The sequence below is a fragment of the Meles meles genome, chromosome 7, assembly GCF_922984935.1.
Source record: "Meles meles chromosome 7, mMelMel3.1 paternal haplotype, whole genome shotgun sequence".
Taxonomy (NCBI): Eukaryota; Metazoa; Chordata; class Mammalia; order Carnivora; family Mustelidae; genus Meles; species Meles meles.
Genome location: NC_060072.1, coordinates 10,011,252 through 10,039,229, shown reverse-complemented (window position 1 = coordinate 10,039,229; position 27,978 = coordinate 10,011,252). Strand labels below are relative to the sequence as shown.

At 59.5% G+C, this 27,978-nt stretch overlaps 1 protein-coding gene across 3 annotated transcripts; it reads left to right on the top strand.

Annotated features, from left to right (window-relative positions):
- MICALL1 (MICAL like 1) lies at window positions 1-27,895 on the top strand. 3 transcript variants are annotated; one of them, XM_046011486.1, is made up of 16 exons: window positions 1-423; window positions 5,267-5,315; window positions 5,761-5,902; window positions 10,516-10,604; window positions 11,737-11,879; window positions 13,715-14,160; window positions 14,816-14,873; window positions 15,727-16,121; window positions 18,142-18,557; window positions 20,511-20,645; window positions 21,174-21,300; window positions 21,435-21,525; window positions 21,690-21,763; window positions 24,285-24,399; window positions 24,579-24,625; window positions 26,000-27,895. In XM_046011486.1, the coding sequence occupies exons 1-16, from the start codon at window positions 395-397 to the stop codon at window positions 26,119-26,121; spliced, it is 2,478 nt and encodes an 825-aa protein (XP_045867442.1). In that variant the 5' UTR covers window positions 1-394; the 3' UTR covers window positions 26,122-27,895. The 3 variants fall into 3 exon arrangements, with proteins under 3 accessions (XP_045867442.1, XP_045867441.1, XP_045867443.1); XM_046011485.1 differs by having other exon boundaries at window positions 2-1,293; XM_046011487.1 differs by lacking the exons at window positions 1-423; window positions 5,267-5,315; window positions 5,761-5,902 and adding an exon at window positions 1,166-1,293.
- Window positions 27,896-27,978: the final 83 nt, after the last annotated feature.

The following is a 27,978-nucleotide window of genomic DNA, read 5'->3' as shown; positions in this document are numbered from 1 at the left end:
AGTGGCTGACCCAGGTCTTGGAGAGGGGAGCAGAATGAGGCTTGGGGTTTCCAGGGCCTGAGTCTCAGAGCCCCAGCAGACAAGGGCTGCTTCCTATGGGGTCTGCCCCTAGGAGGCCCCACCCACCACCATTCTGATGGGGAGATCGCTGAGCCTACAGGGGGGCAGAGAACTCTGAAAGACCAGTTATCAGGCTCAACACTTCACTGGACCGATGGGGGTGGGGTGAGAGCATGAAGTCTCCCTGGCAGGCGATGAGGGGAGGGGCTGGTGGCAGAACTGTGGAGGTCAGGGGCGTTTTGGAGTGGTGAGACTGGGTCGGGGAAGCTGGTGGCCCTCTGGGGGTGCTTTGGGGGTCAGCGGGGAAACGGCCCGATTGGCCTGAGGCACGGAAATGCCTGTCCAAAGTTTCAGGCAGGAGAGGTGAGTGTGTTGAGAGAAGTCAGGGTGGGGGATCTGGAGGTTCCTAGGCCAGAGTGGGAAGAAGGCAGGCTGGGAGAAAGGAGAATTCCAGGTGGGCGGCGTGGTGGAGGTCGTCGGGTGGAGAAGTCATTGTGGGACGGGCGAGTTGGCAGTGGGTGAGGGGTGAGGGGTCCAGGGGCTGTCCCGGAGTTCTTCGAGGGGTTCCCGAGGGAAAGCGGTGACCGCGATCGCCCAGCAGGGGGGCTGCGGGGTGTCGGGCCCTCCGGCGGGCGGGGGCGCGTCTGGGGGCGGAGCCGCCGCTGGGTGGGGCGCCAGGGCTCCCGGCGGTGGCTGTGGCGGCTGCAGCGGGCGGGGACCGAAGCCAGCGGGACGCCCGCGCCCGCGGCCGGCCCACAGCGAGGGGGGCGGGCGGCGGTGAGTAGGCGGCGGCCGGGCCGGGCCGGGCCGGGCCACGCGGGCGGCGGCTGCTCGGGCAGGTCCGGGCAGGGCAGGGCCGGGAGCTGCGAGCCCAGCCGGGACCCCGCGCCGGAGCCCGAGCGCGGACACCGAGGCCGCGGCCCCGCCTCCTCCCCGCCCTGCGCCCGCCGCCGCGGGTCGGCGCCCACAGCTCGGAGAGGCGCCGGAGTCGAGCTGGAGCCGCCGCCGGAAACCGGACGGAGCCGGGTCCTGCGGTGAAGCCCGATCCCGGCGGCGCCCGGAGCCGGTCCCGAGCCCCGCGCGGCTCATGGCGGGGCCGCGGGGCGCGCTGCTGGCCTGGTGCCGCCGCCAGTGCGAGGGCTACCGCGGCGTGGACATCCGCGACCTGAGCAGCTCCTTCCGGGACGGCCTGGCCTTCTGCGCCATCCTGCACCGGCACCGGCCCGACCTGCTGTGAGTGCCGGGGGTGGGGGAGAGGAGGGGGAGGGCGGGCGAGCCGGGGCGCTGGGCGGCGCGGGCCTGAGCTGGGGACCCCCGCCCGCCTCAGTGACGCGGAGCCCGGGCCGTGGGAGGCGCCGCCCCCCGGAGACAGAGACGCCCACCCTGAGGACGGGCCCTCAACGACTCGCTTGGGTCACCGAGCACCCGTCCCCGGGGGACCCCTCCCCCACGAGGCCCCGCCCCCGCCCACTGGGACACTGAACCTGCCCCCCATACTGGTCCCTGCACCGAGGGCCCTGGCCCCGCCCACAGGGCGCCGATTTCCGCCAAAGGGACACCTAGCCCTCCTTGGGGACCGTGGGCCTTTCCCGCACTATGGTGCTCTCAGACAGGCGCACTGAGCTGCCCCCTCCCCGCGAGGCGTTGAGGCCCGTCCCTCTGTGTGTGTGTGTGTGGGGGGGGGTCCTCTTGCTCACTTCTCTGATTCCCCCATGTGGGCTTGTCTCCAGGGCACTAGCATGGTGCCTGACACAGAGGAGATCCTAGGTTAATAGTGGTTGGATGAATGGATGGACACCCCCTGCCTACCTCCCACCCCAGTTAGGACACGAATCTGCCCCCCAAGTGTGTGCCCCACAGCCCTGCCGTCTTCAGTGGACCACGGAGACTGAGTAAAGAGTCCTGAGGTCTGATTGACAGCCAGCTCCCCCTGCCCCAAGGCTCCCGGGTGTGAAATGGGCCCTTCTCACCCCCAGGTACCCAGCGAGCTTCTCTTGGAAAATTTTATTCAGACCCGGGAGCAGTGGACTTGGGGCTTCTCTCTCAGCTCCCCCGCCTTGGGCTCTGGAACCTCTCACTCATTCACTCATTCATCCAACACAGACTGAAAATTAAGCAGGAGCCCACCATTCCTTGGGTGCCTGTCTCATCTGCAACTTGAGACGCAGAGACCTGGTCCTTGCCTCTCTTGCCAACAGTGCCCCTGACAGGGCTCCCCAAGGCTGGCTGGGTCTGCGGTCTTTGGGTGCCTGTACCGTGTGCTAGCATGTCTGGGTGCTGGGGCGGGCCCTGTGTGGGGCCATGGAGGAGAGGGTTTTGGAGGATGTGGCTGCAGAAGCGAAGGGGACGAGGTGGAAATGTCCCTGGGCTTCCACCTGCTGTGGGGCAGGTCACCGGCACGGGATGGGGACAGGACAGCCCCGGAGTGGGAGATGGAAGGGTGGAGAAGGGTGCCCAGGTTGGACCCCTGCTTTGGAGCAGAGGGCTCAAGGGGTCTTCTGTTTTGGCTGGGGAAGTAAGCAGTGAGGCAGGAGGCAGGGGACAGGGCCAGTGTTTGAAGGGACCTCCGTGTCCAGCTAAGGGGATCGGTGGGCCTGAGCTCACCAGGCTGTTTGGCTTCGTTCAGCTCCTTCGTGTTCTAGATGTGTGACCTGGGGTCAGTCACTGGGCCCCTCCAGACATCAGTTTCCTCATCTGGACAGTGGGGTTGGTAATAGGATCTAGGTCAGAGAACTGTTGTGAGGGTTATATGAGGCAAGGAGCATTCAATTAACCTGAGTTATTGTAAGTTGTGTGATTAGACAGTCGGGTGTGATGAGTGTATCTTACCCTTTTCTTTATTCAGCAGTATTTACAGAGTGACTGCTATGTGCTGGGCCTGGCACGGTAATGGAGAGAGCAGGAGCCCGGTGCCGCTGGAGGAAAGGGTGGTCCCTCGGCTGGAGGGGGCCACCTGAGCCAAGCCCTGGGAGGGAGCACTGCTGGGGCCCAGGGCTCAGGGTAGGGAGGACTGGGAGATGCAGATGGTCCGGAGCTACTAGCCCATTGTACAGAAGACAGACTGAGGCCCAGCTGCCGCAGGAGGCATAGGGAGGCTCTCTATGAGGGCAGGGACGGTGGCAAGAATCATCTGAAGAGGTTCAAGCTCTTGGAGCTGGGGCCTCCCCTCTGCTGGAGGGGCGGGGTTTGCAAGCTGGGGGGCGTGGTTCATTGTTCGTGGGCCCTCCCACCCCCAATGCAGGCCTGTTTAAACTCCCTTGAGGGCAGGGACCATATGGGTTTCATTTTTGTGTACTTCATCTCCCCCAGGGCCAAATAGAACTTCCCCGGCTTTTGAAAACTCTCAGAAAGTATCTGTGTTACCAAAGCCCAGATGTCCATTAGGGACAGGGATGGGAGAGGGGAAGAAGCTGCAGGAAAAACCAGTGTCTCTGGTGTTTTTGCAGTTTTCACACTGTTTCTGGAATTTATTCATTCAGTCAACATTTGTTGAGCACTTACTAAGTACCAGGAATTACATAGGGTGTTGGGGGCACAGGGCGAACAAAACGTGACACCCAGCCTTCCAGGAACACTGCCGGGGAGACTGAAATTATCTGCCGTGAGAAGTTGCCTTTGTCTCCTTTGGTCTCCAAACTAGCCTTTGTTGGGGCTGGGCTTGTGTCCCCTCATCTGTTCACAGTGTCACAGACCAGGAGGCTGAGGTTTAGAGACTAAATAACTTGCTTGTGGTCACACTCTTAGGCAGTGGCAAAGCGAGAGGGCTTAGGGACCCAGTTTCGGGTGGGGTAGGGGTGGCGGTGGAGGTGGGGGGTGTGTGTGGAGTGGGGAGGGAAGCAGCTTGGCCAGAGGTGGCAAAAGGGCTCATACTTAGCTCCTCCGTCCCAGTCCACCCAGCCTTCCGGCACCTCCCTCTAGGGTTCTCAGGCTACCATTTCCTGCCTCTGCCCACCGTTCCTACCTGGACCCTTCCTGGAGCAGTGTGGGGGCAGGAGGAGGGGGGCGAGGCCTGCCCTTCCCCAAGCCCAGACTCAACCGGCCCTCCCCACCAACCTGGTGGTGGGTGCTAGAGCTTCCCCCAACTGACAGATGGGAAAATCAAGGCAGAGAACACTGCCGGCCTGCCCAAGGTCGCACAGCCAGGCCTGAAGAGCAGAGGCTGAGACCCTGACCTTGGACGCGGTGCTGCCTGCTCAGGCCTCTGGGCCCGCCAACGACGTGGGAGGGTCACGGCTGCACTTTGCAGCCATAGAAGGGCAAGGCGTTGGGCGGGTGCACCCAGGAGGCTGCCAAGCCAGAAAGCTACCTTCAGGCACTTGAGCAGCCTTTAGCGCTGGGGTGGGGGTTGGGGGGTTTGTGGTAAATAGAGCCAGCAGGGGGACCAGCTATCTCTGGCTGGGGTCCCCAGGGCAGGCCCTGCTGCCTCTCACCTGTCCCAGCTTAGACACTGGGGAACCCTTTACTGCTCCCCCAAGGAAAGCGGGCCCCAGGAGCAGCCCAGTCGGTCGGCCAGAGGGTTAGTGTCTGTAGCTCTAGAATATGTACAATTGCCAGTCGGTTTCAAACTTGTTCCTTCTGTTCTTAGCCCCATCAAACAACATTCGTCTCTGTGCTGGGTTGGGGATTGGGCAAGTCGGTAACCCAGCTTCTCTGGGTTTCTGATACTCACTGGAAGAGCCAGAAATGCGGATTCTCAGGGCTAAGTGTCTTCGCCTGTCTGGGCCTCAGTGTCCTCATCTGTGAAATGGGGTCAGTACCTCCCAGGAGAGTTGCCATGAGAACAGACTCCCGAAAGGAGCTCAGCACAGTGCCCAGCGTGAGGTCAGCAATCCGAGGCCGTCCCTGTCATTACAAACCTTAGTCCTGGTCTCAGTCTCGTCCCTGGTGGCTGACTCAGGACCTGGCTTTCCGGCCGCTGGAGAGAAGGGATCTTAAAACTTGATAGCTTGGACTTGAGTCCCGCCCCTTCAGAGTGATTTCCAGCCTCTGCGAGGATGCCTCAGGGGGCCCTGAGCTCATGCTCCCCCCCTGCACCTGGCAGACCCGGCTTGTTGCCTCAGTTTCCTCGTGGGCCGTCCATAGACCCCTCCCCCAAGCCTGCTGAGGCCCACGCAGGCTGGGATGAGGTCAGCTCCATTCCTCCCAGACTCCACACCCCTGCCCCAGTCACCTCCTCAGTGTTCCTTCCTCCCTTTACCTCTTGCAGAGATTTTGACTCTCTTTCCAAGGACAATGTCTTCGAGAATAACCGTTTGGTGAGTCCCCAGACAGAGGGAAGCCTTGGAGGCTGTGAGTGTGTGTTGGGCGGGGCAAGGGGGGGCAGGGGTGTTGCAGAGTAGGAGCGAGGTGAGAAGCTGCTTTGCACTGGGGCCTTGGCTGCCCCTCGCCCCACCCCCCTCTTCCTTCTGGCCCCTTTGTGCCTGGAACACCAGCCCAGCCCTTCCCCGAGTCACCCTGTGGCGCCAGAGCTGAGGGGAGCCCCTAGTCCTGGACCCTTCATCCCACTGCAGGAAGCTGGGCGTCTGCTGAGGGCCCCTCACCCTAACCCTGCCTCCTCCTCCTCTTCCTGTTCTGACTGTTTTTGCACCCATTCTCGCACCTTCCCCACCCCTGCACTGGCTCCCCATGCCCCCCCCACCATTCCCCACCCCCACTCCTACCCTTGCCCACCCCCCACCCCTACACCTGCCCACACCCCAGGCCTTTGAAGTGGCCGAGAAGGAGTTGGGGATCCCCGCTCTCCTGGACCCCAGTGACATGGTCTCCATGAGCGTCCCCGACTGCCTCAGCATCATGACCTACGTGTCCCAGTATTACCACCACTTCGCCAGCCCTGGCCAAGGTGAGCGGGGGCGGAGCTGTTCTGGGAGGCTGGCGCTGGGGTTGGGGCTGGGGAGGTGCCGGGCTGTGTTCTGAGCTCCCCAGCCCAGGAGGCAGCATGGCCCTGATTAGCTGGATCATTCACTGAGTCCTTATAGTACATATTGAGGAGACAGCACTGTGCTGGGTCCTGGGGGTGCAGCTGGGAGCCTTCGCTGCCGTTGTGCCGCCCACAGTCTTACTGGTGACAAAGCCCCAAACCCATCACTGAACGAAATACAGGTAGGGAGACTAAGCGGGCGAGTTCCCCTCTCTGGAACCCACCCCCTCACTTCCTGTGTACGGACACTTCCCTGGGGCTTTTCCCCCAAAGCCAGCTAGTGGCCCTGTGGGGCTGTGGTGCAGCGGTCTTCCCCAGAAATGACCTTCAAGGTCTGAGAACTGTGAGGCTGAGGAGTGGGCGGGGGCATTGAGGGAGACACAGGGCGCTTCTCTGCTCTGAGTCGGGTCACTGGGTGGCTCCTGAGCCTCCTGCCTGGGGCATCCTTCTGCAGGAATCGCTCCTGGGGATCTCCTTCTGCAGAGAAGAAATGGGTCCAGAGGGGAAGCAAGGAGGTCAAGGTCACACCACAGGAAAGCTGAATGGTGGGACCAGAATCCAGGTGTCCTGACACCTGCTGGGTCCCTGGGGGCCTTGCCCCTCCCCTGTCCTATTTCAGTCCTCCCCCCTGCCTTGGCTCCACCTGTGGACAGTCTCCGCCTGTCTGTTTAAGAAAAAGTGTTCTCCAAAGTCATTTTTTTCTTACTAAGAGCAAAACATGCTTACTATAGAACATGTGGAACATAGCAAAGAGCATAGGGGTGCCTGGGTGGCTCAGAGGGTTAAAGCCTCTGCCTTCGGCTCAGGTCATGATCCCAGGGTCCTGGGATCGAGCCCCGCATCGGGCTCTCTCCTTGGTGGGGAGCCTGCTTCCTCCTCTGCCTCTCTGCCTACTTGTGATCTCTGTCTGTCGAGTAAATAAATAAAACCTTAAAAAAAAGCATAAAAATTAAGATAATCTGTTTCCTGCCCTCCCCCGGTGATACAGAACAGTATTATAGTTGAACAAATAACATCATGTGTGTGGGTTTTTTTAAAGATTTTGTTAATTTATTTGTCACAGAGAGAGAGAGAGAGCACAAGCAGAGGGAGGAGCAGAGGGAGAGGGAGAAGCAGACTCCCCACCGAGCCGGGAGCTCCATGTGGGACTCGATCCCAGGACCCTGGGATTACGACCTGAGCTGAAGGCGGACACTTAACGGACTGAGCCACCCAGGCATCCCGCGTTATATGTGTTTTAACAGAAAACAAAAATGAAAGTATTTCCCAGCCACCGAGTCTTTGGTGAGAGGCAGTAAGGTGGAAATTAAGAGCACGGGCTGCCGTTGACTGTCTGGGTAACAGTGGGCCACCGTGGTCACCTTTCTGCCTCAGTTTCCCCTTTGCGATGCAGTGAAGAACAGTGCTCACCTCTTAGGGTTGATGTGAGGCAAAAGCGAGGAGATGTGAACCTGTGTCTGGCCCTTGTTTAGGACTCAGGGTTACCGTTATTACGACTTCCTCATGTCGTTGGTTGGAGTGTAGCTTGCTTTACCTGGAATCATGGTTCAGTCTCACCTTCAGGAGGGTTCCCTGTCTCCAGACCCTGATCTTTTCCAACTAAGCTCTTTTCTGGAGGGCCACCCTTCCGGGGGCGTGTGAGGAGGGAGGGATGGGGAGGGGGGCCCCCACAATACTGTTGATGGTGCCCGCTCTGTTCCTGGGTCCTCGCGGGGCACCCGGGGGTGAGGGCAGCCCTGGTGGGCCCATCTCCCCTAGCTGTGCCAGGGAGGAGGGGGCACCCCCTGGGCTTGCGGGGGTTCTTATTGATAAAGGTACAGTCTGTGCTTCTCATACAACTTGGCTTCTAAATACGAACCGTTTGTATCCTGCCTGCTGTTCCGCCAAAGGAAACAGCAGCAGTGCGTTCCCAGCCCGGAGGCAGAGCTGGCTGTTAGACTCCCCCAGATGGTCCTGTGCTGTGCTTTCTGGGCCACTAAAAGGATTTCAAGGGCAACTTAAACCAAACTTGACTTTTCCTGGACCGGGTGGCTCTGAAGCCTGGCCCCGGCTAAGACACAGCACCGTGCTGTGTTCGCTCGCACCAGGCTCCATGGTGCCCGTGACCCTGGGCCCAGCACCTGACCCTGCCCTCCAGGAGGCACGGCATGGTCTGGAACCAGAGAGAGTGAAGGACGCCCAGCGGCTGTGTGAAATCGGCCATCACAGGGGCAGGGCGACTGTTATCTGGATAAAGTCCAGCTTTTGTTTTTTGTTTTTGTTTTTGTTTTGGGGTAGGCTCCGTGCCCAAGCTGGGGCCCAGCGTGGGGCCTGAACTCACAGCCCTGAGATCACGACCTGAGCTGAGATCAAGAGTTGGACGCTTCCCCCCCTCCCAGCGTCTTAGGGGGGCCCCTGAGGGTCTCTCCCCACTTAACCTTGAGCCACTCAGTGCCCCAGCTGTAGGCGTACTGAATTTTTTGTGTTTTGAACACATCGCATTCCTTCTCCACTCAGCCTTCCTCCCTGGTGATCCTCCAACCCCACACTCCTTTTTCTGCTCCACGTCTCCCACCCACAAACATTCTTTCCTACCCATCCTCTAATCTTCACATTTTGCCTCCTCTATGCAGCCTGCCCTGATTTACCCCAGGTGCTCTGGTGGCCCCCTGCCCTGTGGTGAACACATAAGACTCTGGTCATAATATTCGGATCACTCCTCCCTTTTCCCCTGCAGACCATCTGTGTCCGGTTCCCAGCTACATAACCCCGGCACCTGGTACTTACTCATTTAACAAATATTTATTGGGCCTCTACCGTGTGCCAGGAACTGTGCTGGGTGCTGGGGAGAGAGCTGAGAATAGGCGGGAGAGAGAGAGCGAGCACAGATGAAGGGGTAGTAGAGTTTGAAGGGAGTCCAGTGAAGGAGACAAAACCATGGGGTAAAAAGCAGCGGGAGGCTGAAGTGGCTGTTGCAGGCGAGTGGTCACGGAGGACCTCTCTGAGGGGGTGACATTTGAGTTAAACCTTGAACGAGGAGAAGGAGGAGTCCATTTGAAGATCTGGGAAGGAATGTTCCAGGCCAGGGCTAGCAGGGGGCCTGTGTGCTTCTGGGGACTGAGCAGGAAGGAGGGGATGAGGACAGAGGACTGGTGAGGAGTGGTACTTGATGAGGTCGTGGGCTTCCAAAATTTCTGGCTATGACTCATCACACACATTCCCATCAGAGGCCAAGTTCATGCACACGTGTGTCACTGGAACAAGTTTCAGGAAACGATTCTTCCCCTTAGAACATGTGACACGCAGGGGTGCCTGGCTGGCTCAGTAGGTACAGCGTGCGACTCTTGGGGTCGTGAGTTCAAGCCCCACGTTGGGCGGAGGGCTTTCTTAAAAAAAAAGACAACATGGGGCGCCTGGGTGGCTCAGTGGTTTGGGCCGCTGCCTTCGGCTCAGGTCATGATCTCGGGGTCCTGGGATCGAGTCCCACATCCGGCTCTCTGCTCTGAAGGGAGCCTGCTTCCCTCTCGCTCTCTCTGCCTGCCTCTCTGCCTACTTGTGATCTCTCTCTGTCAAATAAATAAATAAAATCTTTAAAAAAAAAAAAAAAAAAAAGACAACACAACCCCTTGTGAGGCGTGAAGATATTTTCTTTTTTTTTTTTTTTAAAGATTTTATTTATTTATTTGACAGAGATCACAAGTAGGCAGAGAGGCAGGCAGAGAGAGAGAGGAGGAAGCAGGCTTCCTGCCGAGCAGAGAGCCTGATGTGGGACTCGATGCCAGGACTCTGGGATCATGACCTGAGCCGAAGGCAGAGGCTTTAACCCACTGAGCCACCTAGGCGCCCCGTGAAGATATTTTCTATTTCACCTTTTAAACGTGTTGCTTGTAACCACTAAGTGGATTTCAGGGTCCACTAACTAGTTTGGTAAATGATATTTTAGACGACAGTAGGAAACTTGGATTTTATTCCTAAAATCATCAAACAGTAATACTGATGTTTCGGGGCATACGGCTTCCTGGATTTTCATTTTTTTAGTTTGATCGCTGGGGACAGAGTCGGTGCTGCGTGAATATTTGCTGAAGTAATAAGGGAGTGGGGGGGTCTCCGAGGTGGCTCGTGGGCTGGCAGGCTGAGTTTCTTCTGCTCTGAGGGAGAGTAGCCGCACCAGCCTGTTTTCCCGAACCTTCCGGCCAGCACCACGCGGTTCCTCTCTTTGCCTTCCCTCGCATCCCCTTACGCTGGTGGGAAGCAGGACACCTGCTCCTTCCATGACTGGACTGTTGGCCTCAGCCTTTCCATCGCCCTTGTGTGGCTGGAGTCACGGCCCTACCTTGTGGAGGCTCGGGGAGGTTAAGCAGCCTGCCCTTGGCGCTTGGCTTGGAAGGGGAGGTGTCTCCTGCCCTGTGAGGAGGGGGGAGCCAGCCCTGGTCCCGGGTGTTGAGTGCTGTCCCCAAAAGCCATAGCTGTGGAGTTCAAGTGGTAGGCCAGCTGGGGGCCTTCTGGGCCCCGGGGGTCTCCACCTTTCTTAGGGTCTCTTTCCTGTTTCTTGGCAGCTGGTGTCTCATCACCTAGAAAGGCCCAGGCACCCTCCTCCCCGCCCTCTGAAGCACCTACTCCAGCAGAACCAGGAGACAGGGCTCAGGTAGGCAGGTGCCGGGGGGCTGCAGGGGCAGGCTGTGTGGGTACCCTTGCAGTGTTCATTCTGGGTGCTTTCCCCTTGGCTTTGGAAGTAGAGCCTCAGTGGCAAGGGTGGCCGAGGGGACATGGGCCAGATTCCGGCCCCATTCTGTGGGCAGGGGGCTCCATTCTTTCTCCAGGGCTTGGGGCGAGATCAGGAGCTGCCAGGCCTGGGAAGGGGGGCATTGGACAGTCTGTCACATTGACTTTGTCACCCTGGCCTTGACCGGATTTACACATGGAATATAGCAAATATTCCCCTTGATTCCTGTGCACACAGAGCTTTCAGCTTCCCAGCATGATTTCTGTTCTGTCCTCTCAACAACCCTGGGCGGTGGGCGGTAGGAGTCCTGAGAGAGAGATGAGAATCCCGAGGGTCATTTGTCTAAGGTCAGTGCCCCGCCCCGAGATGCTGAGAGGACAGACACCAGCCCTTCATATCTGGGTAGCACGTCGCGGGGCGCAGAAGGCTTTTCCCCCCTGCTCCCCCACTTGTCCTCGCTGCAGGAGCTCCTGAGGGCCGGGGAGCCTAGCCGGTGTGGGTACCCAGTGACGTGGGACTGACACAGGCAGGGGTCAGAGGAGTTCACCGGCAGGTGGGAACCCAAGGCCCAGAGATGTGAGCACCTCGCTCTGGGTCACCCAGCTTGGAAGGGGAGAACCTGGGATTCAAACCAGCCGCAGCTCTAGGAGGGGAGGCAGAGAAGGCAGATAAAGTGGGCCTAAAAGGAGGTCACCCGTCAGGGCTGACCTGCAGGGATAGGAGAGGGGCGGGGAGGTTATACAGCCAGGAGCTGTCTCTGGCAGAGAGGGCCCAAAAAACTGGAAGTCAGGACTTTTGTTTCCATTCTGACTCAGTGACCTTGAGCAAGTCTTTCCCCCTCTGCTCTGGGCTTCAGTTTCCTCATCCGCAAAGCGGCGACCGCGTCCCTTCCTCTACTGCGCCGGGGCTCTGATGACGTGCATTAGCACCGTAGAGCTCGTGTGCACTCGGGGGAGAGTGGGTGCTAGAGGGGGAGGGGGCTGTTCTAGAGCAGGGAGCTTGGCGAGCACAGCCCCACGCCCCTCTGTCCCCCTCCCCGCCCCGTTCCCTGCAGGGCGAGGAGCTGTCGTCGGGCAGCCTGTCCGAGCAGGGCGCCCAGCGGACCCCCAGCAGCATGTGTGCTGCCTGCCAGCAGCACGTGCACCTGGTCCAGCGCTCCCTGGTCGGGGGCAAGCTCTACCACCGCCACTGCTTCCGGTGAGTGGCTGCGGGAGTGGGGTGGGGGGGCGGGGGGTGAGCCCCACCTAACACCCTATTACCAAGGAAGGGAGCTTCTGTGGACTCAGCAGCACAGTCTGCCAGGCACACCACGGGGCCCTTCCTGCCAGAGCATCTTGCTTATCAACCCATTTTACCGATGAGCCAACTGAGGCTTAGTGAGGGGAGAAGCCTCGTCGGTCTCGGGCTCAGAGGAGCTGAGCTCAGGGGTTCTGCCTCCTGCCCAAAGCTCTCTGAGGCGAACGACCTCATGAGATTAAGGAGCTGCTTTAGAAACCCTTGAAAATAGAAAGGATTTTTTTTTTTTAATTATTTATTTATTTATTTGACAGATAGAGATCACAAGTAGGGAGAGAGGCAGGCAGAGAGAGAGAGAGCGAGAAAGAGGAGGAAGCAGGCTCCCTGCCAAGCAGAGAGCCCGATGCAGGGCCCGATCCCAGGACGCTGGGATCATGACCCGAGCAAAAGGCAGAGGCCTAACCCACTGAGCCACCCAGGTGCCCCAGAAAGGATTTTTTTTTTTTTTTTAAATCACAATAACAGCTTGCTTTCCATGTGTGGCTCCCGGAAGAAGCCAGGTTTAAAGAAAATGGAGTAAGAGACAGGGAAAAGACAAATAACTTAGAACAATAAGAGATTTTATTTATTTTAGAGAGAGAGAGAGCAAGAGAAAGTGTGAGAGAGCAGGAGCAGGGCGCAGTGACGGGGAGGAGAAGCAGGTTCCCCACTGAGCGGGGAGCCCCGTGCAGGGATCCCAGGATCATGACCTGAGCCAAAAGCAGACACTTAACCGACTATTGTGCCCCTGGAAACATTTTATGTGTTGCAAAAAAGCAATCAGAAAATAAATAGTTGGGGCACCTGAGTGGCTCAGTCGTTAAGTGTCTGTCTTCGGCTCAGGTCATGATCCTAGGGTCCTGGGATCGAGCCCCACATCGGGCTCCCTGTTCCGCAGGAAGCCTGCTTCTCCCTCTCTCTCTGCTGCTCCCCCTGCTTGTGTTCCCTCTCTCGCTGTGTCTCTCTCTGTCAAATAAATAAATAAAATCTTAAAAAAAAAAAAAAAAAAGAAAAGAAAAGAAGTAGTCAGGGGAAGCCAGCAACTGAGTTCCAACATGCATCAGATTGTGGGTTAGTGTGTGTCTGTGTGTCTGTCTGTGTCTGTGTGTGTGGGTGTCTGTGGGTGTGGGTGTGAGTGCATGGTGGCCAGGCCTGGAACCCCAGGGGCCTGACTGCAGACCTGAGGGGTCACAGCTCAAGCTGGGGCACCATTGTACTAACACACTGACATCCGGCCACGAGGACAGTGTTTTAAGGATTTTTTCCAGGGACCCCCAGTAAAAAAATGTCCTGGACCCTGTGAGCAGTTGTGAGTACAGACCAGAATAAAGCCCCATGGAAACAGACACACAATAGGAATTAGAATTTCCTAGAAAAACAGTATATTCTTCCTTGTGCAAGACGTTCTATTTCATAAAAAAACACCACCAAAACACCTTGCTTGGTTGACAACCTGAGCCACCGGTGGCCGACCGCCTCGGCACTGGCTTGTCTCCCCGCGCAGGGGCAAACCTTTGCTTCCTCTTGCAGCACAGACCGAAGGCACGTTTCACAGTTTATGTTGCTTGATTTCGTGTGATTTTATTGTTCTGCACTTCTGGCAGTTACCATTTGCCTCCTCCTGTGGGAAGGCCAGGGTGCAGGATCTGGGCGGGCAGGTGGGAGGAGGGCGGGCGGGAACAGCTGTGACTCCTTGGGGAGGAGGAGCCAGTGTCCCGGGTGCTGTTGAAGCCCCCTCCCCACCTTCTCCCTGGCAGGTGTCGGCAGTGCTCCAGCACCCTGCTCCCTGGGGCTTACAAAAGTGGGCCTGAAGAAGGCACCTTCGTGTGTGCGGAGCACTGCGCCAGGCTGGGCCCCGGGGGACGGTTGGGGGTCACGTCCGGGCCCCCTCCGCAGCCAAAGCAGCAGCAACTTGCAGAAGAGGTCAAGAATGTGGACGCAGGCAGTGTGGGTCATAGTGCGCCTACAGGGGCTGAGGCGGATGTCCCCAAGGCCAGCCCCGAGGCCCGGCCCCAAATCCCCACCAAGCCCCGGCTTCCAAGCAAAGCACAGGAGCTGGGCAGCTCCCCAGCCGGCCGCCCCACGCCTGCCCCGAGGAAGGCCCCCGAGAGCCCAGCCCTGACACCCCCCACGCCCCGGCCCCGGTCCAGCCTGCAGCACGAGAACTTGGCGGAGCAGGGTAGCAGCAGCGGCCTAGTAAATGGTGAGCACGGGTCTGAGGTGGGGGGGGGAGCACTTGCTGGGGTGCGTCTCGTGTTTAAATGCGCGTGTGGTTGGGAGTATCTGTGTGTCCGTGTTCTCTGAGCCTTGTTCACATCCACACACACTCCACACACACCGGGGAGGGGGGCTGCTCTGAGCCCAGGCCCGAGCTGGGCCCTGGGGACAGATTCTGTTGAGGCCTGTTTGTGCCTTCGAGGCCTTTCCAGTCTTAGCGGGGAGACAAGCACAGACAGGGATGTCCATAGAATGTGGAAGTCTGTTAAGACAGGGGAAGCAGAGGCTACTGTGGGTTTCACGGAGGACACTCGGGGGTCAGCGGAGGCTTTGAGCAGGAGTTCAGGCAGTGTTTCCTGTCCGTGTTGGGGAAGTGTCCAAGGGACACTTGGGTTCCCTTTCTCGGCTGAAATGCCTATGGGGTGTCCGGGTATCCTGGCCTTGACCACATGACCATTACCTGTCACCTTTCGTCCTTATCTAATCGCCCCAAGTGCTGGGAGGTGCAAGGTGGGAGGGGAGTTTGCCCCGGCCACCTGGAGTCCTGGCTCTGCCAGGGAGAAAGGGAGGGCACGCCGCGGCTCCCTGGTGCCCACGGCCGCCCATGAAGAAGGCCTGTCTCACTCTCCTTTCCCATCTAGGAAGGTTGCACGAACCCCCCGTCCCCAAGCCGAGAGGGACGCCCAAGCTGTCAGAGAGGTAGGCTGGCTCGGAGAGGATTTCCCATGAGGGAGGCCTTCGTGGTGGGAATGGGGGTGCCCTGGCGTCTGGCGGGTGGACAAGGCTTCCGTGGGCGCCTGACTCACCAGCACACTGTCCCAAGGTCATGCAAAGCTCATTCTGGGTGGGTAACAGCGGGGCTGAGTGCTGTGCCCACATCTCCTTCCCCGGGGCTCCCCTGGGGTCCCCACTCCTGTGGGGAGTAGTCCTGGTAGAGACAGGGCCCCTTGGAGCCCCTGACCTCTCCATGCCCCCACTGCTCTGTGACATGGGACACCTAGGCCTCCCTCAGGGAGCTATTGTGAGAGCTGGCAACTGAGTCTAGAAAGACCCGGAAAAACTCCGCTGTGTGCTTGGCCCAGGCGCGCCAGCCTGGGACCCTGCGTCCCGCACGTGGACAGCTGTTTCCAGCTGTTCTGGAGCTGTTCTTCCCCTGTGTGGTCTCTGAGGGGGAGAGTGGGCCCCAGCTATGATGGTAGTTAACGCTCTGTGAGTACTCACCCTTATGAAGATTCCTGTCCCAGGTGGACGACTGTGGCAAGGGGACAGGTGACTTTCTCGGCCTCACACAGAGAGCCCCTGTGCGTCCTTTCCTGGGCCGGGCTGATGGAGGCTGAGGGTTCACTCTCTCTGGGCCTTACGGGGCCCCGCTGGGGTGTGACCGTAATAGTCCACTTCAGCCTTGAGCCCAGACTGACCCCGCTGGACTCGGGGAGATGCGTGCAGTTTCTCATCCACTTCCTTTGAAATGGACTTGAAACTATCCAGGGACAGGAGGAGGCTGCCGGCCTCCCCCCACCAGTGGTGTCAGCCTCTTCCCACCTCCCTCCAGGACACCAGCCCCCAGGAAAGACCCCCCATGGATCACACTGGTGCAGGCAGAGCCCAGGAAGAAGCCAGCCCCCCTCCCCCCGAGCAGCAGCCCTGGACCTCCGAGCCGGGAAGGCGGGCGGGTGGAGAATGGCGGCACGGAGGAGAGCCAGAGCCGGGAGGAGCAGAGCCAGGTGACAGCGGGCCCGGAGCGCAAGCCCTACAACCCCTTTGAGGAGGAGGAGGAGGAGGAGGAGGAGTCCACAGCGGCACCCATCCCGGCCGCGGGCCCTGCCCTGGCCCACTCGGCGGAGGTCACCCCCAAGTCCCTGCACCCCTGGTACGGCATCACCCCCACCAGCAGCCCCAAGACGAAGAAGCGCCCTGCGCCCCGCGCACCCAGTGCGTCCCCGCTCGGTGAGTGCCATCTCCTGGAGCTCTCCTTTTTTTTTTTTTTTTGTTTAAAGATTTTATTTATTTACTTGACAGACAGAGATCACAAGTGGGCAGAGAGGCAGGCAGAGAGAGAGAGGGGGAAGCAGGCTTCCCGCTGAGCAGAGAGCCCGATGCCGGGCTCGATCCCAGGACCCTGGGATCATGCCCGGAGCCGGAGGCAGAGGCTTTAACCCACTGAGCCACCCAGGCGCCCCTCCTGGAGCTCTCCTGACGAAGCGCTGGGCTGGTGGGAGGGGGGCGGCCGGGGTCAGCCCTGGGCTGGGGACGGCTGTGTGGTGGTGGTGGTGGTGGGGTCCTGCCAGGCCAGGTGCCATGTGAGTCCTCTCAGCTAATTCGAGAGCACACCTGCGGGCTGGGTAGCAGGCGCCGGTCTCGCGGGTGAAGAAGCAGGCCCAGAGAGGGCAGGGAATTTGCCCGAGGCCACAGAGCACTGGAGTGGTGGAGGCAGGATTCGACAGGACAGGAAGGATGCCGGGGGCTCCACACTCGGCACTCCCAACCCTCCGTAGCCCGCCTCACAGTGAGGTGTCGTGAGGATCCAGTGTGTGCGCCGCTGCTGAGGGGCTCAGCACCATCGCCGTTTGCTTCAGGCCCGACTAGTCACTACCCTCCCGTCGCTGGGCACCGTGGGCCATGACCTGCCTGTGTGTGACCTTGAGCAGGTCCTTTCCTCTCTTGGTCTTCAGCGTCTCCATCTGGAGGACGGTGGTGGTGGGTCAGCCTCGGGGCGCTGTGCCTCCCTCCACCTACCATGCCCTTACATCCAGGCTCCGTGTGGTTCTTTTTTTTAAAGATTTATTGATCTGGGTGCCTGGGTGGCTGAGTGGGTTAAGCAACTGTCTTCGGCTCAGGTCACGGTCCTGGAGTCCCGGGATTGAGTCCCGCATCGGGCTCCCAGCTCCGCAGGGAGTCTGCTTCTCCCTCTAACCTTCTCCCCTCTCATGCTCTCTCTCACTTTCTCACTCTCAAGTAAATAAAAAAAAATCTTAAAAAAAAAAAAGATTTATTTATCTATTTGAGAGAGAGAGAGAGAGAGAGACAGAGAAAGAAAGAAAGAGAGAGAGAGAGGTGGGGAGGAGGGGCGGAGAGAGAAGCAGCCTCCTTCCTGAGCGTGGAACCCGACCCAGAGCTCGATCCCACCAACCTGAGATCATGACCTGCGCCAAAATCAAGAGTCAGACGCTCACTGATTGAGCCACCCAGGCACCCCTCGTTGTAGGTTTTGTCTGTCACCATCTTACGGGCTTCTCAGGCCTCAGGGCTGGTCACCTTCCATCATGGCTGGGGTACAGCCGCCTCCAGGACCTCAGCGGGACAGGGGGTCTGAGAGTGCATGAGAGATGCCTGGAAGCAGGTGCTCAGGTGGCCCCTGCTGGAACCCCGGGTTCTTCTAGCTACGGCGGGTGGGCAGCTGTGGGATGCCGAGTAACGTGTCCCACACGGCCATGTTCGCCCCAGCCCTTCCCAGCCAAGTGCCTGCCCTCTGAGCCTGCCACCTCATCTGGAAAACACAGACAGCGAGGCTTTGAAGTACGGTATCTGTCGCCCACACGAGGATCAAATTGGCATAGGGCGGCGCCCGGCCAGGCCCGGCGGCTGCTTCGAGGCCTGCAGGTTCCTCCCCTGTCCTGCTGGGCCGAGGCCCAGGACGGGCCAGCCTGGACTCTGTGTGTCCTCCCCTCCCTTGCAGCCTCGCCTCCTCCACTGGGCTTGGTGTTGGGTCAGATCAGACACGGGAGGGAAAATGGAGACAGGGAGGGAACCCAGGACTACAGACATGCCCCAAGGTGGCGTCCCGGGTCCCAAAGTGTGGGGGTGGATGGCTGGTGATTCAGCGGCTGCCGACCTTGGTCCTGTCATGCCCTCGCTATTCTCTGGGCCTTGGCCTATGGGCACATGGAAGCTCCCTGCGGAGAGGGGAGGGCGGTGGGTGAGGCTGTGCCTCCTTGCGGGGCGCTCACATGCTTGCTTGTTCGTTCAGCTCTGCACACCGCCCGCCTGTCGCACTCGGAGCCGCCTTCTGCGACCCCGTCGCCAGCCCTCAGCGTGGAGAGCCTGTCCTCTGAGAGCTCCAGCCAGACCCCCTCCGGGGAGCTTCTGGAGCCACCGGTTGTACCCAAGAGCTCCTCAGAGCCTGCAGTCCATGCCCCCGGCACCCCTGGGACCTCTGCCAGCCTCTCCGCCCACTCCTCCCTGTCCTCCTCTGGGGAACTGGTGCAGCCCAGCGCAGACCAGATACCTCAGGCCGGCCCTGGCCTTGCCCCCAGCACGAGGGCCAGCCCGGGTCCCCAGCCCGCCAAGCCCTGCAGTGGCGCGGCCCCCACCCCTCTCTTGCTGGTTGGAGACAAGAGCCCCGTGCCTACCCCTGGAAGCTCGTCCCCGCAGCTCCAAGTAAAGGTGAGTCCTCCCCTTTGCTAAGAGCCGCTGGCCTGTCTGGTCTCAGGGCAGGAAGGCCCAGGGTGTTCCGTCTTTGCTGACCTCTTACTTGGCTGTGTCCTTCTGCCCATTTGTGGCTCCACTCACTGAGGCACGCATTCATCTGTCCGTCCCCCCACCCATCTAGTCCCCTGTCCACCTGCTTAACCCTTTATAGAGTGATGCGCCTGGTCACCTGTTTACTTGCCTATCCCACATACATGCCTGTCGGGGATCCAGTCCCCCAGCCACCATCCATCTCCACATCCTTCTGCCCACCTCTCTGTTCACGAGGTCTGTTTATGCCAGAGGCCTCAGGGGACTGGGGCACCCATCTCAGGGCGCTTGTTCTCCAGGTGACCTTTGTGGCTGTTCGTGTCATTGCTCCTCAGTCCCGTGCCAGGAACCGGGGGTCGTCAGGGGTCAGGACACTCCTCTGGGCGTCTGGTTCCCAAGGGCCTCTCTTGTAGCCACAGTCCTTTTGGGCCACCAAGCCCTGATTGTCCGCATCTGTGCACACTCTGCAGCCCCTGAGGGCCCAGGGCTCGTGTGGCCCAGCTCAGATGGGGTGGCTGTAGTCGCCACCTGCCCTGGCCTGGCGTGCACCCTCCTGTCCACCTCCGCCACTGCCTGCTTTGTGACCTTGAGAAGGTCCTGCCCCTTCTGGGGGCCTCAGTCTGCTCTGAGGAGGCCCAGGGTTCCCTGGGGGTGGCAGGTGGGGCAAGAGATCAACTTTGGACACCCTGCCCTCTACCTTCAGGCAGAGCCTTTTAAACATCATCTTTCTGTCCTGGGGGTGTGTGTGAAAGGTTGGCTTGACAGAGTCTGTGCGGAAAGGCTGAGAACCTTGGGGACCTTGGGTGCCTCGGGCTGTTTGACACCCTGGTGGGTCCCCTCTGGGTGCCGCCCTGTGGGAACCAGCCTCTGTCTCCCTGCCCTGCCTGGACTCAGGCCCTCGTACTTCTGCTTCAGAAACCCAGGGCAGTCACTGCCAGCCTGAAGGAATCTTTCCATGGGCTGGTGCGGCAGAGGTGAGCAGGGCTCCACCAGCCTCCCCCACCTGCTTGGGAGAAGGTTGGGTGAACATTCCTGGGAGCACTGGTGGCCTCGAGTGAGACCTTTCATTGGGGCCCATCACCACGCCTCTGTGTCCGACGAGCTGGGGAAAGCCGTTGGAGGACATTTTGCCCGTGTGGCAGCGAGGCCAAGTCCCAGGGCTGGGGCTATCTGGCCGGGCTTGCCTCAGAGGGAGCGGGGTCTCTGCAGACAGCTGGACTGATGCAGGACTGGTGGGTGGGGCTTGCGATGGGGGGAAGACGAGGGGAGGGGTCTTTCCTCCACGGGAAGGAAGGAAGCTACTCTTTTCCTCCATCTCCTGGCCAGATGGAGGTGGGATCCCCGCTTTCACACTTCCTGGCAGGGTGACCCAGGCCAGAAGCTTCCTTTCTCTCTCTGAGCCTGAGAGTCCCTGCTTGAGAGGGAGGGTGGTGAGGCCTGAGTGAGCGAGCATAGCTGTCTGGCCCTAAACTCCATGTCCTGACTGCTGCCCCTGGCACTAGATGGCTGTCCTGGCCCTAGCTTGGGCTCTTAGGAAGTGCATGACCTTGAACCAATTAATTAACCTCTCTGGACTTGAGTATACTCAGCTATAAAATGGGCATTACAATACCCATTTTGCAGAGAGGTTGGGAGAACAAAGAATGTCTAAAGGGATCCAGTGCAGGTCGGGGAGGTGGGAGGTCCTTGGAAATGGAAATGTTTGTTGAATGCCCCAGTGCACCAGAGACCGAGCACTGGGAGGGTCTCTCTCTGCCTGAGCTGCCTCCTCCCGGGCTCCAGGCCCTAGTCCCATGTAGTCAGGCTGCCCAGGCAGGGGTGGGGGTGTCTCACTGCCCCCTCCCCAGACTTATCCTCTGCCATTCTCCCTGCCTTTAGTCTTCCTGCAAGGAGAACCCTTTTAACCGGAAGGCATCACCCACAGCATCCCCAACCACAAAGAAGACCACCAAGGGATCCAAGCCGGCCAGGCCGCCGGCCCCAGGACATGGCTTCCCGCTCATCAAGCGTAAGGTACTGGCCGGCAGTCGGCAGGCACTTGGCTGCCTCAGGTGTCCTGTGGGACTCATGAGAGGATGGGCTGTCTGGGCAGCTGCCTTCTGGGGCTGCAGAGAGGGGCCCTTGGGGGGCCCAATGGGAGGGTTTAACTTGCAGCCAGGGGGATTTTGAGCAGACTATCATTTGACTTGTTACTAATAATAGTTCAAGCATCAGAGCACTCACATGATACACTTTGAGTTAAACAGATTAGAGTGTTCTCCAGTGATACCATTTCTGGAATGGCAGAGGAGGGGGAGGGGATGCCACGGGAGGCAGGAGGTTGAGCCTCCCTCTGGGTGTGCCTTTCCGTGCTGGGGTCAGGGGCCTGGAGGGGTTGAGGTGCTCTCTACAGCGGCCTTTCCCCACACCAGGGTCCTGCACCTGGCCACGCTGGGGTGTGGGAATGGGCAGGCCAGTGCTGGCCCCAGAAATGGCAAAACTGGCAGCAGGCAGGTGGGAGGGGTGGGCCGTCCTTCCGGTGACCGGGGCGTTGTCGGGCAGGTCCAGGCCGACCAGTACATCCCCGAGGAGGACATCCACGGAGAGATGGACACGATCGAGCGCCAGCTGGATGCCCTGGAACACCGTGGAGTCCTACTGGAGGAGAAGCTGCGGGGCGGAGTGAACGGTGTGGTGGGGGGAGCTGCTGGGAGGGCCTGGTGGGGTTTGGGGCTTGGGGGGCGGGAGCTTCCCTCCCGCGGGGGCTCCTTTGAGGACTGCAAGTCCTGCCAGCCCTGGCCTCAGTGGGCTTCTGGCTTCCAGAGGGCCGCGAGGATGATATGCTGGTGGACTGGTTCAAGCTCATCCACGAGAAGCATCTGCTGGTGCGGCGGGAGTCCGAGCTCATCTATGTGTGAGTCCAGACCCCTCGGCCGTCTGCTCCGCTCCCTGGAATCCGTGGAGTTGAGCACGGAAAATCTTTCCTGCCTTCCCTCCTCTCTGACCGCGCGGGGCAGGGCAGCCGTGCGAGGGGCGGGGCGGGGGCGGGGCTAACACCTGGCTGTTCCCACCCTCCAGTTTCAAGCAGCAGAACCTGGAGCAGCGCCAGGCGGACGTAGAGTATGAGCTCCGGTGCCTCCTTAACAAACCAGGTGAGCGTAGCTCCACGCGCTCCTCTGGTACCTGCCAGGGGCTGTGACATTCACTAGTGGGCCCAGTTCTTACCCTCGCGGCTGGGGAGGAGACAGAACCCCAATGGGGACGCATAGGCTGGCTCTGGGAACAGCAGCCCCCCCCCACCCCCCCACCCCCCACACCCCCCCCCCACCCCCCACACCCCCCCCCCCCCACCCCCCACCCCCCCCCCCGGTGGAGAGAGCCAGGAGGTGCTGTCTGGGTGTTAGCAGGTGATAAATAGGCTTGAATGATGGCAGGAGCAGGAACAGCGTGGCCAGTGTGGGGGTGTGGCCTCCTGTGGCATCAGGGATGACAGGCTTGCAGAGAGCCCCAGGCCCAGGATCAGACTGACCTGTCTTGGCTGCTCCCTCTCTTGGAACTTGGGGGTAGACGGGTCCCCACTGGAGAGAGCCTTCAGGTTGCAGGGTCCCAGACTGCCCCAAATGAGTGAGTGACAGCAGAGGCACCTCGGGGCTCACGGCCATGAGGCCAGAACGCAGTCAGACTTTAGCAGTGGTGGGAGGGAAGGTGGAAGGATCCCATGTACAGTGTGGCTCAGAAGGACTCTGGGGGTGCGGGGCGGGCTGGGCTCAGAATGGTGGAGCTGCGGCTGGAGGGGTTCAGTGTGGAGTTGTATAGCCCTGTGTTCTGCTGGGTTCTGCCACAAACGTGTTGGAGGCAGGGGACAGGGTGGGGGAGGGGAAGGGGGGAGCTAGGCAGGTTTCTTAGCCTCACTGAGCCTTAGTGGCTTCAGGTGTAAGACAGGGCGAAGGTACCCACCCTGTAGGGAATTCCTGGGACAGGAGATAGCGGATGTGGAAACACCCAGTGCCCCCTGAGGGGCTGGTGGTTGATGGTTATTATGTGGCCGAGGTGGGGTCTGTGGCCCTGATGTGTAGTTGAGCCACAGCTGGGCAGAGAGACCACAGGAGCCAGGGATATTGACCACTTCCTCTGGCCTGGGCAGTGGGTCTCACTGTTTCCATTTCACAGATGAGGAAATGGAGAACCAGAGGTTGAGTCTTCCCCATTGGTGGTGGCACTGGGCTTCTCATCCCTGCCTCTGACTTGGCCTGTCCCAGCGCACGCAGCCCCTCCTGCCTGCTGGGACAGTCGCCCTGTCTCTCCACTGACTAGGGAACTTGGGAGGCGGGATAAGACCCAGAGGCAGAAGTGTCTCTGGAAGCCATTCCACTGCCCCCTGTGAGTCATTCCCACATCTGGAGGCCAGGACACGGCCCCCAAGCAGAGAGAGCCACAGCGACGCCCTGTGGCTGGAGTGGGCGCAGTCCCCTGTGCCCCAGGCCAGCCTGGCCCTGGGCTTACTGTGTTGCTTCTCCAGCCTTCTCTGTGATGGCTGCATGTCCTGGGCTTGTCATCCTGTCCCTGAGGTTGCTTTCACACGGTGAGGCTGGTTTATAAGGCCCCAGTTTGGTTAGGGACCCATAAAACACTATAAGGGCTGTAGCTTGGGGCTCTCAGCCTACCTAGGATCAAAGGCTGGCTCCACCATTGCTGTGTGACATGGTCAAGGCCCTAACTTCCCTGAGCCTCAGTTTCCCCATGTAGTATAGGGATAGGACATCTCCAGGCCCCATATTTGGGAAGTAGCCGAAGGATTTGAATTGGGATGGTGACTCCCATGATGTCCCCAGAACTGTGCTGGGCCACCTGCTCCTGAGCTCTGGCAAGGAGAGGTGTAAGGACATTGGAACATGACTAGAGGGGGGCTCAGAATGTTTATTTCAGGATAGGGAGGCCTGTGGTGGCAGATGGTGTGGAGGGAAGGCTGGGTGTGGACACCATTCCCCTGGGAGACTGTGGACTGGGTGAAAGGGAAATGAAGGTGCACATGGGCCGTTGGATAGTCCCATGGGATGGCGCGGGGTCTTGAGAGGAGGCTGGTGGGGCAGCAGGTATAGGACACACCTCCTTGCTGGGCTCACCACCCCCAGAGTCCTGTTCCCTCTAATATGCCTTCCTGTATGGCATTTTATTAAGGTTCCAATATACCTTGAGTTACCTTGTTTCTACTGCGTAAGGACCCCTGGGGTCCCCTGTTATCTCCCAAGCCCTGCCCCATCTGGCGAGCCCACCCTTGGAGGCTCTCAGCAGGCCCAGCCTGAATCCTGCCTCCTCCAAGAAACCACCTAGTGAACATTCATTGAATCAATAAATGAATGAGCAGAAGCAGGAGGCCCTTTGGCAACAGCTGATCTCTGTTCGCAGAACATGTGTTGTGCTCGTCCTCCCGGAGCCCCCTTGAAGAGTTTTTCAGTAGGCAGCCTAGTAGCCTCAGTCTCTTAACAACCTTCAGTTCTCCCCAAAACTTGTCACCCCCATCCCGCCAAGGTGGTCCCTTCCTTCCCTGTCCTTGCAGGATTCAGCATGGGCTGGTCCGCAGCCACCTCAGCAGTCAGGCGTTGGTCCCTGGCTTCCTGGGAAGGCAGGAGGGTTTCCCCCTCGCTCAGTTCCCCAGTTTTTCTCCTTGGGCAGAAAAGGACTGGACGGACGAGGACCGGGGCCGAGAGAAGGTGCTGATGCAGGAGCTCATGGCTCTCATCGAGCAGCGCAATGCCATTGTCAACTGCCTGGACGAGGACCGGCAGAGGTGAGGGAGGGGGAGGGGCTCCCCCACTCTGGGGAGTGGGGGGGGGGTCCTTGCAGGAGGGGCTCAGCGATCCTAGCACACTCTCCCTTAACTCGTGGGAAGGAGTCAGGCTGGAAGGGACTGAGAGAATATCCGGTTCTTTCTCCTGGGGGACACTGGGCTTCCCTTTCTCATTTCAGGGAGGAGGAGGAAGACAAGATGTTGGAAGCCATGATCAGGAGGAAAGGTGAGGCTCCTCCTGGTGCTCTGGTCCGCCCGACTTTGGGGAGGGCAGTGGTGGGGGCAGAGGGTCAGAGCGGGAGCTCCAGGGATGGTGTGTGCAAGCTCCTGGCCTCTCTTTTTTTTTTTTTTTAAAGATTTATTTATTTGACAGATAGAGATTACAAGTAGGCAGAGAGGCAGGCAGAGAGAGAGAGAGGAGGAAGCAGGCTCCCAGCCAAGCAGAGAGCCCGATGCGGGGCTCGATCCCAGGACCCTGGGATCATGACCTGAGCTGAAGGCAGAGGCTTTAACCCGCTGAGCCACCCAGGCGCCCCCTGGCCTCTCTTTTGAAGGGAGGGCCATGTGTGGTGAGGCAGGCCAGCCTAGAGCCAGGAGTGCTGTGGCCTGGGCTGAGAGAGTGGGCTAGAGGGAGGGCTTGGTGGGCAAGGAACCCTGTGCCAGGGCGGTTGCCTGAAGCCAGGAGTTCCTCCTTGACATCTGCATCCGATCTTGGAGAAGTTTGTGGGCTAGGGGCGCCTGGGTGGCTGAGTCAGTGAAACCCCTGACTCTTGATTTCAGCTCTGGTTATGATCTCATGGTGGTGGGTTGAGCCCTGCGTTTGGCTCTGCGCTTAGCGGGGAGTCTGCCTGGGGATTCTCTCCCTCCGCCCTTCCCCCCACCCTGGGTGCTTGCGCATGCTCTCTCACTCTCTCTCTCAAATAAATAAATCTTTAAAAAAAAAAAAAGTGTGGGCCCAAATAGCCAGGCCTACTGGAGATCAAACGGTGCCCAGAACAGCTAAAAGAGCACTGGCCTGGGAGTCAGGAGACTTGCTTTCATCTTGGTCCCACCAGGGACTCATGTTGTGGCCATGTGGTTTGGTCTGGACTCTAGTCAGGCTGCTCGGGCCCCTTGTCTGCCGCACGAGTGTGGCGAGTATCTAGGGATGGCGCGTGGAAGGCACCTCACCCAGGGCCTGGCCCCCGCAGAGAGCTAAGCTGGCCTTAAGTCCATTCCAAAGGCCCACAGTCGCCCATAGCTGCCTCGTGAAAACTGGGGGTGAGCCAGGTATTTTTGGGGTTCCTTCCAGCTCTGTCTGTGTCCATGTTGTAGCACCCAGAGCTGTGAGCAGTGGCCTAGGGAAGCGGGGCCTTTTAACGATAAACCTGTGCCGTGCTTCCGAGCTCTAGATTGCTTTCACGGTCGATTATTTCTGGATCCTTGCCAAAACACCAGGACAGGAGCACAGTCCCCATCCTGCAGGCTCACAAAGCTGAGGTGACATGTCCAAGACCCCAGACGAGCTGGAGGAACAGAGCTGGGCCTTCGTCACTGGCCCTGGCCCGCCGCAATGTACTCCCCTTCCCACATGCTGAGTGCTCCCCTTGCTCTTCTGCAGAGTTCCAGAAGGAGGCTGAACCCGAGGGTAAGAAGAAGGGGAAGTTCAAGACCATGAAGGTGCTGAAGCTGCTAGGAAACAAGCGGGATACCAAGAGCAAGTCCCCGGGGGACAAGAGCTAACAGCAAGGGCAGCCAGCTGGGACTTGCGCTCCTCCTGGCACACACAGCCCCCGGGCTGTGCTCTGCTGGGGGGGCACCCTGCTTCCCATCAGGATCAGTCCTGGGGAAAGATGATGTCAGGGGAGGGGGCCTCTGGGTGACAGCCTCTCCCTCCTCAGGGTCCTCTGGCTAGTCTGGGCCAAAGAATTTTCTTCCCTCTTCTCGGGGCTGCAGGCAGCTGGGGGTCAGCCCTGCTCGGTCTGGTTCTGATGATTCCAGATGCTGGGATGGACCCAAGGAGCAAGGAGGGTCCTGGGTTCAGGGAGCAGCAGGGGCATAGCACCCCTGCCTTGCGTCCCACCCATCACCTGCCAGGATGGGCAGCCCCCGGGTCCCTCTTCCCCTCTGTACCATGTCCAGATGGGATTCTAAGCAGTCAGAGTTCTGACCCGAAGGTCCTTCCACCCATGCGGTCGGCCCGTGGTGGACCTCTGGCCCAGGTCTCCTGCCTTCAGGGCCCTGCTGCTCTTGGCAGGCCAGCAAGCCTGGCTTGGCCGCACTGGCTTCTTCCCACCCCAGTCCTGTCTCCGAGTCCCTATTTTCCTTTCCAGTGCAGGTGGCCCCGAATCTGTTTCTCCTCACTCAGGAGCTCTATTTATGAAGTCTAATTAAGTTTGAGCTTGTTACTCTGTCCTCAGACACGAATGGGCCTGATGGACAAATTCCTCCCTCTGTCCCTCAAACCTCCAGCAGGTGCTTCTCTCATCTCCCTCCCCTCGTTCCATGGGAAACCTCGCCTCCCAGGAATTGGAACTGGGTGGGTGCCCTGGAGCTGAGTCCCCAGAGAGGGCCAATGGGTGACAGGCCCCAGTGGCAGTTCTGGTCCCCAGGCATCGGCGGAGGGAGCTGTGTGCTTCACGGAACACACCACACACACCGTACTCTGACTCCTCCTTCAGACCTGCCTGGCCACCCCAGGCTGATCTTGGGTGTGTTCCTGGGTGTGGTCATCACCTTTCTGTCTCCTCACACCTGATTGTTGTCCATTCTCTCCCGACTTGTTCCCCCAAAGGACTGATGGCCGCTCACCGCACTGTGACGGCCATGGGAGAGGAGGAGCCGATGGGGACAATGGGCTTGTGTCCAGCAGCCCTCAGTCAAAGCACTGTTACTATAAGCTATCTCTGGGGCTCTCGGGGGCGCCCTCGGGCCCCCTCCCGCAGCACACCTCTGGGGAAAGTACGCACTGTATTAACTCCTGAGGATTTTCCTCACCAACAATAAATGGAGACGACCTCAGTTGCCCGTGCCCCCGAGCCTTGGGCACTTTGCCCTCAGCTGGCTCTGCCTTCTTCCCTGCCTCCGCCATGCCCCGTGGTCAGGCATCTCTGGTCGCCTGAGAGGGGCAAGCGGGGTAGCCACAGCCAGGGATCTTGGTCCCCAGGGCCTGGCGGTGGGCAGGACTCTTCCTCTGGCCGGAGTGGCGGCTCCTGCGCCTGCGCAGCCCCTGGGGTCTCCTTCTAAACATGCCTGTTGACCAGAAGCTGGTCACCAACTCCAAAGACTTTTGGGGGCCTGGCGGGTCACATACCCGACGAGGCTGTGTGTAACCGAGGGGTGGCTCGGTCAGGCTGTCTTGGTGTCCGAGACTCAGGTAGTGGGGACTGAGGTGCACGAGGTGGTCTGTGTCCCAACTCTTAAGGGGCAAGTTCTTCCTTAAGTCAACCGTAGCCTGTGGGAATGTGGGCCCAGTGTGGCCAGACCTTTCCATTTCTCAAAAGAAGCTGGAAATCCAGATTGTGTGTGTGTGATTTGTAAATATTGGCAACTAGTCTGAATTTAAATCAAGGGTAGGCTGTGTTGTCACGGGTGGGCCAA